The sequence below is a fragment of the Papaver somniferum genome, chromosome 10, assembly GCF_003573695.1.
Source record: "Papaver somniferum cultivar HN1 chromosome 10, ASM357369v1, whole genome shotgun sequence".
NCBI lineage: Eukaryota > Viridiplantae > Streptophyta > Magnoliopsida > Ranunculales > Papaveraceae > Papaver > Papaver somniferum.
The window spans coordinates 147,506,898-147,525,007 of NC_039367.1; the positions used below are offsets into that span (position 1 = coordinate 147,506,898).

An 18,110-nucleotide genomic window follows, 5' to 3' on the forward strand; every position below is an offset into this window, starting at 1 on the left:
TCTTCCTATATACACATGTTTGATGATGAAATATGTACGCACACAAACTAGAAAACTAGGCTAGCTTAAATAAAGAGAACTAAAACAAACTAAATAAGGAAAACCAGTTTGGTTAGGAGTCGGTATCACAACATTTTCTGATTAAGTACACCCCATTGCTGAGGTATTTATGTCAAGCAAATTCGCAGCCTAGCCCTGGATCATGTCTAACAATATTTTTATCGCGTCGATCTGTACTATCGAAAGTCACAAACTGTGCGTGCGTATCAACCTCAGCGTATTTGATGCAGGAAGCAATTTGCCTGCTAAGATAAGTGAGGACAATTCTTACACTCCGATTACACTTCAGTGGTAAAGTACTAGTAGTACAATAAATAGTATTTGTTTCAGTTAGAGCTGTCAAACGGGCAAGCTAGGGTCAACCCGGCCCTAGTTTGCCAACCCGTACTAGGGTTAGGATCAACCATAGCCCTAGTACTATTCACGAACAAGCTCAAAACCCCAACCCTAGCCCTAGACGGGTCAACCCTGACGGATTGGCGGGTTGGCTTGTTAATGTTATCAATTTAAAAATTAAATTTAAAATTTAGGATTGTTTAGGATTATTCATTTAGTAAAGGTCGAACCTAGGTCAATTTGGTGTTTAACTAGAAGCCCCACCACTGAGTTGTAAAGTAGACGTTTTTATTGCCACTTAATCAACGATATAGCCGGTTACGGCGCTTTAGTTTTCTTAGGCAGAGAACCCTAACATCAACTAAGCATTTTACTTTTTTTTTTATCATTTTATAAGTTTAAATTAATGTGAGTAAGACTAACTCACTGTTTAAATTATGCTAGTCCTTTTATCAATTTAGGACATCCCGAATAAATATGTGATTGATGAATCTAAGTTGTAATTTAATTTATTGATTGATTATTTAAAATCTAAAAATTGTTATATTTGTTTGGGTAGATCCAAAATTAGCTTTATTTATTGATTTAAAATTAACTAATTCTAATATATGTTTGCAAATCATGGATTTTAAAGAGTTGGTGGGATTGAGGAATATATTTATTAATTTTGACGGGTTGACGGGTAACCCGCGGGTTGGCCCTAGCCCGACTTGTTTTCTAGTAGGGTTGTATATGCCAACCCTAACCCGGCCCGTTTAGACAACAAGCCAAGCCGGGCCGGGTTGAAACAAGCCGGGTTAGGGTCAACCCGCAAGCCGGGTTATAAATTGACAGCTCTAGTTTCAGCTCTCTCTTTTTCATTCTGAATCTGATAAACAAGAAGAACAAAAAGAATGAGTTTGGTTCAAAGATTAAAGCTTAATAATACCAGAGTAATCTCTAGTTATTGTCACAAATCGTCTGTGAGAGATTATTATGGTTCAGGAGGTAACAAGAGTAGTAGAATATCACAGCTTGAGAGTTATGTGCAGGATGAGTGTAAATCTTGAAGGATTCAGAAGCTTGAGGATGGTTTGAAATATTTTGATCAATTGATTTCAGAAAGACCATTGCCATCAAGTGGTACGTTTAATCATGTATTGGGTTCATTATCGAAGATCAAGTCATCATGTTGTATAAGAAGATGAGTTTGGTTGGTGTAAATCCTGATTTCTATACATTCAACATTTTAATTAACTGTTGATGACAATTAGGAAAGTAGATCATGGGTTTTGCTTGCTTGGAGAGATTATTAAGAGAGGTCATCAGCCTAATGTTATCACATTCACTACACTAATTACAGGGTTGTGTCTTCAAGGAAAGATTAAATTTGCATTCGAAGTGTTTGCCAAAATGACTGAAGCAGGTATTCAACCTAATGTGTTTGCCTGTAATACTCTTATACATGGACTCTGTTCAACTGGTCAAGTGGGTCTTGCTCTTCAGCTAAAAAACAACATGTCTAAATGGAACTGCAGACCAACTGTGGTTTCATATTCTGCCACCATAGATACACTTTGCAAAGGAGGTTTAGTTGATGAAGCATTACTTCTCTTTTCTGAAATGTACAGAGATTTGAATGTTGTTCCTGATGTAGTTGTGTACACTTCTTTGATAGATGGACTATGCAATTCAGGCCGGTTAAATGAGGCAAAGAGACTCTTTGACGACATGGTTAGTAGAGGAATCTCTGCAAATGTAACGACATATACTTGTATGATTCATGGTCATTGCCTACATGGTCAGCAGGAGAAAGCAAGAAGATATTTTGATGAAATGATGCATCGAGGAATTTCACCCGATACGGTTACTTTTAGTATATTGATAGATTCACATTGTAAAGATGGGAACGCAGAAGATGCTTGGGGGATATTTAATTTGATGGACAAGATAAATATAGAACCTGATCGGATTACTTACAACTCAATGATTCATGGTCTGTGTTTTGGAGGCTTATTGCAAGATGCGGTGAAACTGTTTGACTCGATGGTAGATAGGGGCCTTAAACCCGATGTTATCAGTTGCAGTATATTAATTGATGGGTATTGCAAGAACCGTAAGTTGGATGAAGCTATGCAGCTTTTCAAGAATATGAAACAAAATGGATTGAAACCCACAACAGTTACTTACACTATACTTTTAAGGGGACTATACCAGGATGGAAGAATGAAGACTGCTCAGAGGTTCGTTAATGAGATGCAATCTTCTCGTGTATCTTTAAACGAAGTTACATACAGTACAATTTTGGATGGTCTATGCAAGAATGGAAAAATTATGGTGGCAATAGAATTGTTTGAATCCTTGGAGGCTACTGGTATCTTAGCTAACGTTGAACTGTACTCTATCCTTATTCATGGTCTGTGTCGGGCTGGGCAGTTGGAAGATGCAAGAAAACTGTTTAATGAGATTCCAGAAAAAGGATTACTTCCTGATGTAGTAACATATAACACAATGATAGCTGGCCTCTTTCATCACAAGATGTCCTTGGAGGCTACCAAACTAATCATCCAAATGGAAGAGAAAGGTTGTTTACCGAATTCTAGAACATTTGATACCATCATCAAGGGTTTTCTTGAAGGAAAGGACACGGAAAAGGCCTTACTGTTTCTTCGCAAGATGCGTGAAAGAAAATTTGCACCAAGTGATTCTGTTGTATCCTTATTAATAAACACAATCCCAGCAGGTGAACTAAAAACTTTTGAGCTGTATTTCTGAGATCTTGTTATGTTGAAGATAACAGTAAAAATCTGAAGACCTTGTGGGCCATGTATGCGTTTGATATTTTTGATTATGGATATTTATTTCTCTCAAGTTCTTATTAATCTTTCTTGCCTTCATCTAGTTATTCCTGTCGTTAGTGGTAGCACGGTATATTATACTTTCTGAAAAGCAACATAGTATGGAATTCTGTTATCATGGTTTTGAAATTCTTGTTGAACATTTACTGTTGGCAATGTAAGGTTCCAGGCTATTGCTTTGATTAGGGATGTCGTTGTCGCTATGACAGGTTGGAAATTTCGTTCAGCCAAATTTGAGAAGCTTGATATGGTACATATACTGGGTTATCTTGTACAGTTTGATATTTTTGTGGCCATCAGCATTGTTCCAGGTTCTTCAGCTGACGCTACAAGTAGTATATCATGAGTCCGTAAGATCCCCAGCTGTAGTCTCTTCACTTGAGCTTCTGGTGCACTGTTCTATGTTGGATTTCAGTTAGAACTTAACATGTATACACTTTTTTGTATTTCTGCATCTTTGGTTTGTATTTTTCCCTGTAATTTCTTATGCAATTCATTCATTTGATGGTTTCAGCAGTGGCAGCTCCGTTTCTGAAAGAGGATAGTTGCCAACTGAATCTCGTGCAGGCATATCTGCGGGTTTGTTATCTGCCTCTCTTTATCTGTAGGTCAGTAGACAGAATGAGATATCATGACAAGGATAGATTGAACGACTTATAGCTCGTGCAAAACATTGTCGGTTTTCTAACACTTTCCTATGGAGCATCACATGAAATTTTGTGCTAGAGATTGTGGAGGAGATAGGACATGGAGAAATGGAAGGTAATGTGTCAGGGATTAATCCTTTGTTCATTTCAAGTGTCTGTGTGTTTGTGATTCTGTGTCTTGTTAGAATAGCTTGTTTTAATGGTGCAGGTTGTTATTACTATACATGGTTTCATATACATTATCAAATTTATGCTAACATCGCTATTACACTATCTATTTTTATGGACCCCTTGATCGAGGTCTTCGCAAGTTTCTTATGGAGGTTGTGCGAGATCTCATGTTTTGAAGTTTGTGAGTGAATGACAACAAGTGTTACTGTAATTTCCTCCATGCTGAAGAGACCATTAAAATCTATTGTAAGTTTGTCTCCGTTTATTTTCTTTTCTTTTCAAATAATAACATCTTTTAAGTTTTCACTACTTTTACATTTTTCTTCTATGTTTATCACTGATCCATATTTCTATCATTCTATGAGTTTCTGGTTAAATAGTTCTGGTATTTATTTGTTGGTTTGGTTGAGCAGAAAGTGGAACCTAGCAGCTATCACCGACTTCCTAAGGAGTTACTCTGCCCAAAATCTGTCAAAAGTAATTTCAAAATTCATTAAGATCTGCCATGTCTGTTCAATCCAAAGCTCCTTCTCGTTTAATAGCTACTAGCACTGTAAGAAATCCCAAAGGCCGGAAAGGTGTGACTATTTCCAGGTCTGTTAGCACCGTTACTCCGAGTAGAGGTTATTATGTTCAATTTCTTGCATCATATATTTCTTAGATATATGGTATTAATAGAGTGGCACCATCTTGAAAACATGTATGTGAATTAGGCTGATAATTTGCAACAAATATTATAATCTGCTCTTGTGCTTGGTTCATACTTTTCATTTACCTTGATTTCCAGATTCCAAGGAACTGAAGGAGAAGTTTTCAAATGCAAGTCCATTTTGTCAACCCAATGGAGTATCAGAACAAAGTCACTTGGAGGCTCAGGTCACCTTGAAACTTTTATCTGAGTGTCTTCTGGAATGCACTAGATTTCCTTCACAGCTTTTTAACTGGGTGTTAGGATTTGCCTTCATTTATTGTTCAGTTTTCAATCACATTACGAAATGTGTACATTACTGTATTTTGCATTCACTAGTTAGAGTGGGAACACAAGAATTTAGAAAACGACTTGGTCGACCCTAATTAGGAGTGATTAGAACCATTGGCCGTCCCATTAGCGACCACTTGTATCTCCAATTTTAGTTGGTTGTTTAGTCTCTGTTAAGTTAGTTAGAGGTTTGTTAGAAATCATTAATTTGCATATCAACCAAACTGGGTCTACAAATTTTGTGTTAGTTATCTTCTTAACAATTGTCTTAAATTTTGTTAGAAATCAGTATTTGGTTTTATTCAATTCTCAATCCCATTTAAAAGCTCTTGACTTTTCATCTTTTTAAATTTAAGGCACAATCTTCTCATGTGATCCTCTCAGCTGCATCTTGCTGTTTACTTACTCTCTCTAGTATTTATGCGTTTCTTCCCCAGCTGCACGTTGATCTCACACCACCAAGTTCGTGCCTACGTTGCACATTATTAAGGTATTTACCTCACTGGTACTTTGGTTGCGGGATAAAGCTTAAACTTGTGACCTCTACAATTAGACTTGGATTATTATTTCATGATCAAACAGACAAACACCATAGAAATTCTCAATTTTATATCTTTGGGGGAAGAATTACATCTCTGGCTTTATATTACATCGATTGTGAGTACAATTACAATCGGATATTGTTAACTAATAACTATTCTGTCTTGCATTTTCCTTTTTCGAAGAATTTAAAACAGTATTGGCATGTACTTTTGCAATGCTGCTAATAACGGTACCAAACTGCTCAAGGGGTATACAAAAATTTCATATCAGACAAAACATCCATCTGTAAGAAATTGGTACATCCCAAGCAAAATTGGTACCCCCGTTAGCATCATGACTTCTTTTTTTTTCTGTTTTATTTGTAGACAAAAGAAAGTATACTTGAAATCTGTGAGGTACTATTCTATCCACATATCATCAATTCTTGTAATCCACCATCAATTTGTTCAACTTCTTGTTACCAATTCTTTGCTCAAAGATCCCCAAATCTTCATAGCTGTTAAACACAAGAAAGAGTTAAGAGTTGAGTGTAAGCAACAGTGTACTAGTGGAGGAAGCATCAAATTATCTTAATGATTCTGCACTGCATTCAAGTTCATTGCATTTAGTCATGCTACTAAAGATAAAAGTATATCCATGACACCGCTACTAACCTTGTAGCAGCTGATAAAGTTGTTGTCCCCGATAACGGAGTTAATATTTTCGCAAACTCAACGGCATCATCAGGTCGATTAACCACGTGATTAAAGCATAAGTATCGTCCGTAAGACGAAATATCTTCGAATACACAGATATGAGCATCCACTAAGAATTTCAGGTCTACTGTTACTAATACACCATCTTTGTACATCTCAGCTGCGCCTTTTAGATATGAAGCATTCATTGAAATTTCTGGTCCTACTAATAATCCTGCATTGATGCTCACCATGTTTACTCCTCTGTCCACTGCCAATGCCCAGGCTGTTTTCTCTGCTAATGTCTTTGATAGTCCATGCCATAACTGTAACAACAATTTAACCATGGGGCAGAAACATTACTATCATTCCAAATAAGTCGAGAGGTAATTAAATAGAACATTTAAATTAATTTATACCTTGAATTTCTTGCAGAAATTGACATCACTCCAATTCCTTTCGGAGAGTTCGTCGGCCGTGGTGGATTTATGGTCTTCTCTCCAAATAACTGCTGTTACAGATGATGTGAATATAACCTTCTCCATTGTATCTGTCTGGGCACAAGATTCTAATACGTTGTGAGCTGCTCTAACCTCAATTTCAGCCATAAACTCCTGAGGAAGAAGCAAGAAATGAAAATGAAGATCATCAGCAAATTTTGATTATTGAGAAATTAACATCAAATTTGAACTACTTGAAAAGGGTACAGACAGAAAATTAAGTAGTGCATACATCGACGATGGGTTGTTCTTGAGGAGTTTCAAAAGTGTAAAACAAAGCAGAACAATCTTTCAATGCGTTGATAATACTTTCATAATCAAAAGGATCCGTTTCAAATATCTTCAATTTCTTATTGTTTAGACAACTAGCTAGTCCTTTTAATGGCTGCAAATTACCTGTGCCCAAAAAAAAAAACATCAACACAATTTAGAAATTTTTCTGAGATGAAACCCAAATTAAGGTGGTTAGCTAGCTAATTACCATAGGTAGAGACGGCAGCATGAACGATGTAATTCCTTTGAAGTAGACTTTCAACCAAGCTTGAACCTAGTCTTCCTGATGCATCCATCACACATACCCTTTTTGAGAATTCTTCTTCTTCTTCATAAATTGAAAGTGGTATTTCTGCTGCTGGAGACATTTTTTCTTCTTGTTGTTTTAGGGAGAGCGAGAAAGTGTAAGTTGTTTGAGAAAAGGAAAAAAAAAAGTGTTTATTTGGAAGAGGTGTGACTGAGTTGGTATATTCAAAAGGAAGAGAGCATTCAAATTATGCGAGGGAAGTAGAACTGTAGAAGTACTAGTACTAGTACTAGTTGATAGATAGGTGGGAGGTGGTTGTTGCCAAAAGGAGATGAAGACCTCCCAACTACCTAAACACAAAAAATACTACTACTACACACAAAAACTCTCTGCAGCTACTCATCCACGTTGTAGTTGTAATTATTATGAAATGAGTTCCCATTTGAGCTTCTTGGGATTTTGAGGAAGAAATCAAGAAAGAAAGAGTAGTTAATGAACTTCCAACTGTTTTCTTTTTCCTTTCATTGGGCTGTCAACGTGTGTTGTTATGGCGTGTGGTCAATTACTTGTACAGCTCGATCTCTAGAAACTTCCCTAATCTGTCTGTCAAAGTATTTTTGGTTTTTGCAATTTTGAGTAATCGAGAACGTCATGAGTGATGTTTTTTCTCTGGTGAAAATTTCCATATTGATCACTAGTCTAGTTAGTAAGTTTGTGAATTATACGAGCGAATCCGTCCGTATCAATCGAATCCGTACGTATCAACAGTATAATTGAATCCTGATTTAGATTCGTGAATTTTCGGCTCAAAATGAATTATACGCGTATTTACGAATTACTGAATCATACGGTCCGTATAATACTTTGCCACATCATCACTAAATTATCATTCTTTATTATATTTTTAACTTTTGAAATTTTACATACACGAATCTGATTCCAATACCACCAACATACATATTATTTGTGGACTGTAATTCATCTATCATATATATAGTTCATGTCACTCTTAAATTATTGTATCTAAGAAGGGATTATATTAAAAGTGACGTTTTAATAGGTTAATATATGCCGAATTTTGTACGCCGAATTCATATGTCTAAAACGAATTATACACGTACCTTTGTCGTTCCGTATTACTGTCGAATCACGAACCGTTGACCGGATTTTTGACCGAATTTGAATTTTATAAATCCGTATAATACTCGTACGTATTCCGTTCTAAACGTTTCTCGTACCCCGAATTGCTAACTAGGACTCCTGTCATATGTAAATAGGTTCTATATATGGTTCTAGTTTTTTCTTTTGAAGCATATTTGGTTCTTGTTTCATGTTGAGTTGCTGCAGTTTTGCTATTGAAGAAACTGGTGAACAGGTTATATACTCCTTCTATTTCAGAAAAAATGATATCTTCATTTTACTTTTTATTTTTTTTACTTTGGCATATTTTAGGCAAGATTAAAAAGATAAAAGTACCATTTTTTTCCTAAACAAAGGTAATTATTGATATCCTCCTAAATATTTAATTTTGAAAGGCACATTCATTTTCGACTCCATTATTACCTTCAAACTAATCGGCCACTCTTTGCGAGGTGAATGGTAAAGTCTAACAAGCTCTTTAGGTCGAACGAATGCTGAGCTTGGATCATGTCTAACAATATATCTTTGGGTCTTTTGTACTATCGTAATTAACGTACATCCTAAATCTTTTTATCTTCATCACTAATCTCGGTCTCACAGTGTGTTTGTTACAGTAAGTTGTTGAAAGGTAAAGATGATATAATTCTGCATGTCCTGGTCACAACGATGACTACATCTTTTCCTAGAATAGTATGAGAGAGAGCTTTCCATTGTACTATGTACTTCTTTTTATAGGTTTTTTTCGAAAATCTATACTCTCATAACATCATGCCGCATGTCATTGAAACCTTCTTATTTACTATTCTTACCATTCCCCTTACTATATAACCTCCAGCTTCTCATTAATTTCCTCACGATCCTTGTTACTTCATGGAAAAACTCTATCGGACTTGGGATTTAGTCCCCAAGTCGCCATTTTCCCAATGTGTTTTCCCTCTCTTTTGGGGGCTCCTAAGCCCTGCCAGAAGGTAATTATTTTCATGTATCAACATTAGTCCCCTGATTATTGAGTTAATTTTTAAATAACCTGATAGTCAACCGATCTTTTTCCGAGCGCCCCCTAGGAGCGAGAAGAGGAGCTTCCCTTATCAACCCCACGTTCACTCTGATGGTTGGCTTCTCCGCGACTTAAGGAGTCCTTTAAGTTTCCTTCGGTTATTTCACATTTCTGTAACTTCCACATCCCTCTCCAGAGATTGCATATATATATATATGCATTCGTTAAATCCTCTCTTTGTTTTTCATTCACCCCACCATTTTTCGTTTATCTTGTTTTATACCTACCACACTCGCATCATGTCAACTGATTCTTTTAGAAGCAGCTCGTCTGAGGAGGAGGAGGAAGAAGTGAGTGCAGAAATTGAAGAGGTTGAGCCCGGGGATCAGGAGGCGTCGATGTGTCTAAAGCCCGCGGACGACAATTCTTATACAATCGAAGAGTTTTTAGGGAATGCATTCCTAAAACGCGCTTTGAGACCAAGGCTTCTTAGTAATGGCCATTGTGTGCTTCCTACAGATGATAAGCACGTCCTGCGCATTCTTAATCCTCCGGTGTTGCCTTACCCTCTTGCACCTGGATGGCTTATGCACCCTGAGCTGGAGGAGTCGACTCTCTATTCATTCAAAAAGGTTATATGCATGGTCGTTCACCGCGGTGATTATCTTCTTCCACTATCGAGTTCTTCTCTACTGTCGTGACACCGTCTATATATATGGCTTCATTTGGTGAAGTACATCTTATCCAACCACGATTACTCAGCCACTATCAGGTCGGTAGGAATCGAGGATGCAATAAACGCGTCTCTTCACCGGAAGGTAGTCAGATGTAAGTGTGATGTTACGCGGATTTGTTGCCGTTCGGTGTCTCATGTTTACATTTTCTTTCTTGCATGGGGGGGTCCCTATTGTCCTGGAGGACGTGGTCGCACTTACATGGTTGCCTATCCACGACACTCATTCTTATGACGAGGCGACGGTCTTCGAGGCTATGACTAATGAAGATAAGGAGTTATGGGCTTACTTGATAAGTTGTAAGGACGAGTCACGTAAGGAGCATGTGAAAAAACATTAGGCGTCGAAGAAGGGAGGAGGGTCAAAATCCAGTGGACAAAAAGAAAAAGTAGAAATTGACGTTTAATCCCAAAGTTGTTGGGCTTTGGACACTCTAGTCCTATCCCTTCAAGCCTAGTACTAGGAGATCCAAATATATAAAAGAACATACATACATATATCCATTTTGTTCTAGGATTAACAATAGTTAACTTTATCTAGTTTCCTCAATTTCGTTCATGGACTTTAGATTTTGGGGACAACTTGATAAAGTTGCTTTCACTTATGGAGGAAACTTGAGCTAGTTGATTCCAGATTTGAAGGAAACTTGAGCTAGTTTATTCCAGTTCGGAGGCAACTTGGTTATGTTTTTGGGTCCATTCATGCATCTAAAATTATCTTATACATATATCTTAAAGTAGTTGCGACGAATCTGTGGTGCAATGGTAAAACAGGGTTGTGTTGAGTTGTTGTTATAGCCAGCTGAACTAGCGGAGATTAGGTTGTCTTGAGTTGCTGAGATTAGGTTGTGTTGAGTTGTTGTTATATCCAGTTGAACTGGTAGATATTAGGTGAATGTACAGAGTTTTTGAGCTTCCAATTTTGTTTGTTTGCAGCAACGATGGAGGTAGTGGATTAGCAGGTAGAGTTTGTGGTCATGAAGTTGTTGCATTAGCAGAGATGTGGGATGTGATACTGTCTGGTGGTGGTTCGAATTATTGGTTGTGCACTGAAAAGAGATATGAAGTGGCAGGTGTTGGTATGTGATTTTGATATGTTACTTTGTATTGACGAATTTGTGGTGTAATGGTAGCACAACTGACTATATGTCAGAAGATGTGTGTTCGACTCACACTAGGTTCACTTTTTTGTGTACAATTTTTATTTTTTGGAGACAACTTGTGATAGTTGCCTCCATATATGAAGACAACTTGCGCTAGTTGCTCTCACTTTTGAAGACAACTTTGTGCTAGTTGCCTTCACTTTTGAAGACAACTTGAGCTAGTTGCCTCAGATTCGGAGACAACTTGAGTTTGTTGGCTCCATTTTGTTTTGCAACTTGTTCTTGTACACTATTTATTGGAAACAACTTGAACTAGTTGCCTCCACTTTTGGAGACAACTTAAGCTAGTTGCCTCCGGTATGAACACTATTTATTGGAGACAACTTGAGCTAGTTGCCTCCGATATGGACACAACTTCTTCTAGTTAACTCCACATGGTAGTGGTGGTCGTCGGCGGTGGTGGTGCTGGTTGACGGCGGCGGTGGGTGGCGGTTATTTACGGCGACGATGTGATTGGTGGAGGTGGACATTGGTGGTGTTGGTTAGTGGCGGCGGTGGTTGGTGGTGGTTGGCGGTGGTGGACAATGGTGGTTGTCGGTGGTGGTTGACTGCGGTGGTGGTGGTGGTGGTCGTTGGTGGTGGTTGGTGGTGGTGGTTGGTGGTGGTGGTGGTGGTTGGCGGTGGACAGTGGTGGCGTGTAGTAGAGGTAGTTTTTTTTTTTTTTTGAATAATGGTTAGCCTTTTTTGTATATACACTGTATAAAAGAGGGTATTTTAGTAATGTATTAAGCTTATGGGTATTTGTAAAGTTCAAAATGTTATATTTGCAAGGGACTTCATAGTAGGTGTATATAGATAATGTTCCAAAAAAAAAAAAGACTACCGTTACCGGAGAATCCACATATGTTTGCCGTGGAAAATCACTGGACTTGATCGGTCAAATAAATAGTCAACTATATTTAGGTGCGTAATAGTGTAGATGTGTAATAGAATGAAGGCCATACCTAGCGTGGGATTGGGATGGTCGATGGATGATGGATCACGTATTTCTTTTCACATATATCAATATTGTATTCATGATTGTTTTGGAAATGTCAATGATGGTTCATGGATGGAGGATCATGATCGACGTCGTAGAGCATAGTGTAAAGACTGTATAGTTAAGTCTTAAATTATGCGAAAGTTTGCTCGCATCATTTTGAGTCACAATTTAAAATAAATCAATATATAGGTTTATGATGCTCCTCCATCCCACAGGCGAGGTTACACAGATTTCTATTGAGCTTTGGGAGCACACAAGATAAACTCGTTATAATTTATTCTTTTTGAAATAAAAACCCGTTTTTAAAATAAAAACCGGTTATAACTTTCGGTCGGCCATCACTGCTGCTGCACACAAACTACTCTCACACTTTACACACAAACTACACACAAACTACTCTCACACTTCGCTTACACTTCAGCAGTGAAAGTGTAATACTATAATGTTTGTTCCAGCTCTCTCTTTTTCATTCAAAAACTCAATCTGATAAACAAGAAGTGCTCAAGAATGAATCTGGTTCAAAGATTAAAGCTTAATAGTACCAGAGTTATCTCTAGTTATCATCAATCATTTGTGAGAGACTATTATGGTTCAGGAGATAACAAGAGCAGAAGAATATCACAGCTCGAGAGTTATGTGCAGGTTGAGTGTAAGTCTGGAAGGATTAAGAAGCTTGATGATGGTTTGAGATACTTTGATCAATTGATACTGGAAAGACCATTGCCATCTTCTTTTACAGTTAATCAGGTATTGGATTCATTAGCCAAAATCAAGTGTTATTCAGATGTCATTATGTTGTATAAGAAAATGAATTTGGTTGGCGTACAACCCAATATTTATACACTGAGTATTTTGATTAATTGTTGTTGTAAACTTGGAAAAGTAGATCATGGGTTTTGTTTGCTTGGAGAGATATTAAAGAGAGGTCATCAGCCTAATGTTATCACATTCACTACACTGATTAAAGGGTTGTGTCTTCAGGGAAAGATTGATTTTGCATTCAACGTGTTTGCCAAAATGACTCAAACAGGTATCAACCTACTGCTTTTACCTGTAATACTCTTATACATGGGCTTTGTAGAACTGGTGAAGTGGGTCTTGCTCTTCAGCTAAAAAACATGTCAAAATGGAACTGCAGACCAGATGATTTTTCGTATTGTGCAATAATTGATGCACTTTGTAAAGGAGGTTTAGTTGATGAAGCTTTGGTTCTCTTCTCTGAAATGCACAGAGATTTGAATGTTGTACCAAATGTAGTTGTGTACGCTTCTTTGATAAACGGACTATGCACTTCAGGCCGGTTAAATGAGGCAAAGAGACTCTTTGACGAGATGATCAGTGGAGGAATCTCTGCAGATGTGGCGGTATATAATTGTATGATTCACGGTCATTTCCAACATGGTCAACAAGATGAAGCAAGAAGATATTTCGATGAAATGATTGATCGAGGAATTTCACCCAATACAATAACCTTTAACATATTTATACATTCACATTGTAAAGATGGGAAGACACAAGTTGCTGTGGGGTTATTTGAATTGATGCACAAGATTAATTTAAAACATGATCAGTTTACTTACTCTTCAATGCTAGACGGTCTGTGTTTGGCAGGTCGGTTGCAAGATGCTGTGAAGATGTTTGACTCGATGGTGGATAAGGGCGTTCAACCGGATGTTATCAGTTGCAATATATTAGTCGATGGGTATTGCAAGAACCGTAAGTTGGACGAAGCCATGCAGCTATTCAAGAAATTGAAAGAATATGGATTGGAACCTACAACAGTTACGCACAATATACTATTAAGGGGACTATGCCAGGATGGAAGGATGAAGCCTGCTCAGAAGTTCTTTAATGAGATGCAATCTTTTGGTGTATCTCCAAATGAAGTTACATACAGTACAATTTTGGATGGTCTTTGCAAGAATGGAAAAATTGTGGAAGCGATAGAATTGTTTGAATCCATGGAGGGCTCTGGTATCTTAGCTAATGTTGAAATGTACACTATCCTTATTCATGGCCTGTGTCGGGCTGGGCGGTTGGAAGATGCAAGAAAATTGTTTACTGAGATTCCAGAAAAAGGATTAGTTCCTGATGTAGTAACATATACCACAGTGATAGCTGGCCTTTTATATCACGGGATGTTCTTGGATGCTAACACATTAATCATCCAAATGGAAGAGAAAGGTTGTTTACCGAATTCTAGGACATATGATACCATCATCAAGGGTTTTCTTGTAGGGAAGGAGACTGAGAAGGCTTTACTATTTCTTCACAAGATGTGTGAAAGAAAATTTGTGCCAAGTGATTCTGTTGTATCCTTATTAATAAACCTACTCTCAGCAGGTGAACTAAAAAATCTTCAGCTGTATTTGTGAGATCTTGTAATTGTTGAGGACAACAGTAAAAAATCTCCAGGTGCACTTGATATTTGTGACTATGGATATTTATTTCTCTCAAGTTCTTATTATTAATCCTTCTTTCTTTGCTCATAATGGCAGCACCTTAGATAATACTTTATGAAAATCATCATAGTATGAAATTATTCGTTTTGGTTTTTTGAAATTCTTGTTGAAGATCGTCTGTTGGCAGTGTAAGGTTCTAGGCTTCCGCAGTGATTATGGATGTTGATCTCGCTATGACAGGATGGAAATTTCTGACAGATTGAAATTAGCGAAGCTTGATATGCTAGGTATTAGGACATGGAGAAATGAAATGTAATGTGTTAGGCAGTAATCCTTAGTTCATTTCAAGTGCCCATGTGTTTGTGATTCTGTGTCTTGTTAGAAAAGCTTGTTTGAATGGTGCAGGGTGTGATTACTATTCATGGTTCTATCTATTTATATTACTGCTTTTTTAATTTGGGTTAGGAGCCGTCTTCAATTATTTTCAGTGTTCAATCATATCGCAAATTATGTATACTACTGCATGTATTCGCATTCACTAACTAGTGAGGGTGCGAACATAGGAAATATTCTTGATTGAGAAAACGACTTCATCGACCCTAATTACGGGTGATTGGAGCCATTGGCCGTCGGTCCTATTAGCAACCACTTGTATCAGTTGGTTGTTTAGTCTCTGTTAAGTTAGTTAGGAATCATTAATTTGCATATCAACCAAATTGGGTCTACAAATTTTGTGTTAGTTATGTTTAACAATCGTCTTAAATTTCAGCCAAACATTATAATACTTTCTGGTCCTATGCAATCTTCAATCTCAATTAAAAGCTCTTGACTTTTTTCATTTTCAAGCACAATCTTCTCATGTGATCCTCTCAGCTGTTTATTTGCTCTCTCAGCTGTATCTTGCTGTTTACTTGCTCTCTGTACAAACAGTATTTATGTGTTTCTTCCGCAGCTGCACGTTGACATGACACCACCAAGTGTGCACACATACATGGTACTTGTTCCTTTGGTACTTTAGCAAATAGACATATGCCTTTTGGTCACTGCAATGGGCAAGTAATTTTTTTTTCAAAATGTATGTATAGTCGGTACCATTTTTGATTATGTGAAAATGTAAACTGCATCATTAGAGGATTTATGGATAATTTTAGTGTTTATCATGACTTTATGCCGAAATCTCACGCTGGTGCTCAATTTATCATGATCAAACAGCACAGAAGATATCAAATTTTAAATCTTTAAGGGGGGGAAATTACATGATCGGTGTAATATGATTACAATTACAATCAGATATGGTAAACTATCCTTCTCTTGCATTTGCTTTTTCCTAAAAATGTAATGCCAAACGGTAACGCCGTGTACATTTTTCAAAGCTGCTAATGGAGGTACCATAATGCTCGGGGGTCTATCATATTTTGGTATATGACAAAACACTTATTATTAAGGGATTGGTACGACCCCAAAGCATACTGGTACCCCCATTAGCAGCCATGACTTTTTTACTTTTTATTTTTGTAGACATAAGTATACTTGAAATCTGTGAGGCTACTATTCTATCCACATATCATCAATTCTTGTAATCCACCATCAATTTGTTCAACTTCTTGTTACCAATTCTTTGCTCAAAGATCCCCAAATCTTCATAGCTGTTAAACACAAGAAAGAGTTAAGAGTTGAGTGTAAGCAACAGTGTACTAGTGGAGGAAGCATCAAAAAATCTTAATGATTCTGCACTGCATTCAAGTTCATTGCATTTAGTCATGCTACTAAAGATGAAAGGATATATGCTAACCTTGTAGCAGCTGATAAAGTTGCCGGCGTTAACATTTTTGCAAACTCAACGGCATCATCAGGCCGATTAACCACATGATTAAAGCATAAGTATCGTCCGTAGGACGAGATATCTTCGAATACACAGATATGAGCATCTACTAAGAATTTCAGGTCTACTGTTACTAATACACCATCTTCATACATCTCAGCTGCACCTTTTAGATATGAAGCCTTCATTGAAATTTCTGGTCCTACTAATAATCCTGCATTGATGCTCACCATGTTTACTCCTCTGTCCATTGCCAATGCCCAGGCTGTTTTCTCTGCTAGTGTCTTGGATAGTCCATGCCATAACTGTAACAATAAATTAACCATGGGGTACATACATTATTATCATTCCAAATAAGTCTACAGGTAAATAGATAGAACAATTAATTTGATTTCATTTTAAAATACCTTGAACTTTTTACAGAAACTGACATCACTCCAATTCCTTTCGGAGAGTTCGTCGGCGGTGCTGGATTTATGGTCTTCCTTCCAAATAACTGCTGTTATTGACGATGTGAATATAACTTTCTCCATTGTGTCTGTCTGAGCGCAAGCTTCTAGTACGTTATGAGCAGCCCTTACATCAATTTCAGCCATAAACTCCTGAGAAAGAAGCAAGAAATGAAAATGAAGATCATCAGACATCTAATTAATTAAGCAAATGAAAAGGTATAGAGATTAGAGAGTAAAAAATTTGGTAGTACATACATCGAAGATGGGTTGATCTTGAGGAGTTTCGAAAGTGTAGAACAAAGCAGAACAATCTTTCAAAGCATTGGTAATACTTTCATAATCAAAAGGATCCTTTTCAAATATCTTCAGATTCTTATTGTTCAGACAATTAGCTAGTCCTTTTAATGGCTGCAAATTACCTGTACACCAATAAATAGAAGAAAAAAACATCAATAACTCAGATGAAACTCAGATTGGTGTGAAATAATTGATGGATTGAAGGGGATAGTTACCATAGGTAGAGACGGCAGCATGAACGATGTAATTCCTTTGAAGTAGACTTTCAACCAAGCTTGAACCTAATCTTCCTGATGCATCCATCACACATACCCTTTTTGAGAATTCTTCTTCTTCATGAATTATTGAAGGTGTTATTACAGCTGCCGGAGACATTTTTTTGTTGCTGTTGTTTCAGAGAGAAAGAGAAAGTGCAAGTTGTTTGAGAATAGAAAAATGTGTTATTTGGATTATCAGGAAAAGGTGCGAGTGAGTTGGTATTTAAAAGGAAGAAAAGAGAGAAAGAGAAAGCGCATTCAAAGTGTGTGGGGGGAAAGTAGGGAGGGAGACCGGTGGATAGTTGGGAAGTGGTTGTTGTTCCTACAAGGTAAGTAGATGGACGGCACAGAGAGAGAAAGAGGAGTATAATGTGTGCAACTGGCATCATGTTTGGTTGCATGTGACTATCTTTGAGTCAGATCTGACTCGATACCTGACTTATATCTAATTTCTAATTTATTGGGCCACGTTACTGACTCACATATTTTTTAGTCACATCGGACTTAAAAAACAAACATTTTCAATCAGATCTAGTTCAGTCGGACGATTTCCGTCGGATCCGGACGATTCAGGTGTAAACAAACTTCTTTCAAAAAA

At 37.3% G+C, this 18,110-nt stretch overlaps 3 protein-coding genes across 5 annotated transcripts; 2 read left to right on the forward strand and 1 right to left on the reverse strand.

The window, feature by feature from the left end:
* The first annotated feature begins 1,279 nt into the window (after positions 1–1,279).
* Positions 1,280–6,804, forward strand: LOC113319704 (pentatricopeptide repeat-containing protein At3g22470, mitochondrial-like). Its single transcript, XM_026567947.1, has 7 exons — positions 1,280–3,118; positions 3,443–3,583; positions 3,748–4,297; positions 4,465–4,645; positions 4,839–4,927; positions 5,468–5,520; positions 6,683–6,804. Exons 1-2 carry the CDS (start codon positions 1,639–1,641, stop codon positions 3,577–3,579), a joined length of 1,617 nt encoding a protein of 538 aa, XP_026423732.1. The 5' UTR covers positions 1,280–1,638; the 3' UTR covers positions 3,580–3,583; positions 3,748–4,297; positions 4,465–4,645; positions 4,839–4,927; positions 5,468–5,520; positions 6,683–6,804.
* Positions 5,623–17,766, reverse strand: LOC113319706 (cinnamoyl-CoA reductase-like SNL6). Of its 3 annotated transcripts, none has more exons than XM_026567950.1 (5): positions 17,471–17,766; positions 6,980–7,143; positions 6,667–6,861; positions 6,227–6,573; positions 5,623–6,069 (listed from the first exon to the last, which is right to left on the reverse strand). In XM_026567950.1, the coding sequence occupies exons 1-5, from the start codon at positions 17,628–17,630 to the stop codon at positions 5,991–5,993; spliced, it is 945 nt and encodes a 314-aa protein (XP_026423735.1). In that variant the 5' UTR covers positions 17,631–17,766; the 3' UTR covers positions 5,623–5,990. The 3 variants fall into 3 exon arrangements, with proteins under 3 accessions (XP_026423735.1, XP_026423734.1, XP_026423736.1); XM_026567949.1 differs by lacking the exon at positions 17,471–17,766 and adding an exon at positions 7,229–7,718; XM_026567951.1 differs by lacking the exons at positions 5,623–6,069; positions 6,227–6,573; positions 6,667–6,861; positions 6,980–7,143 and adding exons at positions 15,901–16,330; positions 16,477–16,811; positions 16,914–17,108; positions 17,214–17,377 and having other exon boundaries at positions 17,471–17,713.
* On the forward strand, positions 12,872–14,663 carry LOC113319705 (pentatricopeptide repeat-containing protein At1g62930, chloroplastic-like). Its single transcript, XM_026567948.1, has 2 exons — positions 12,872–13,029; positions 13,264–14,663. The coding sequence occupies exon 2, from the start codon at positions 13,401–13,403 to the stop codon at positions 14,655–14,657; it is 1,257 nt and encodes a 418-aa protein (XP_026423733.1). The 5' UTR covers positions 12,872–13,029; positions 13,264–13,400; the 3' UTR covers positions 14,658–14,663.
* Positions 17,767–18,110: the final 344 nt, after the last annotated feature.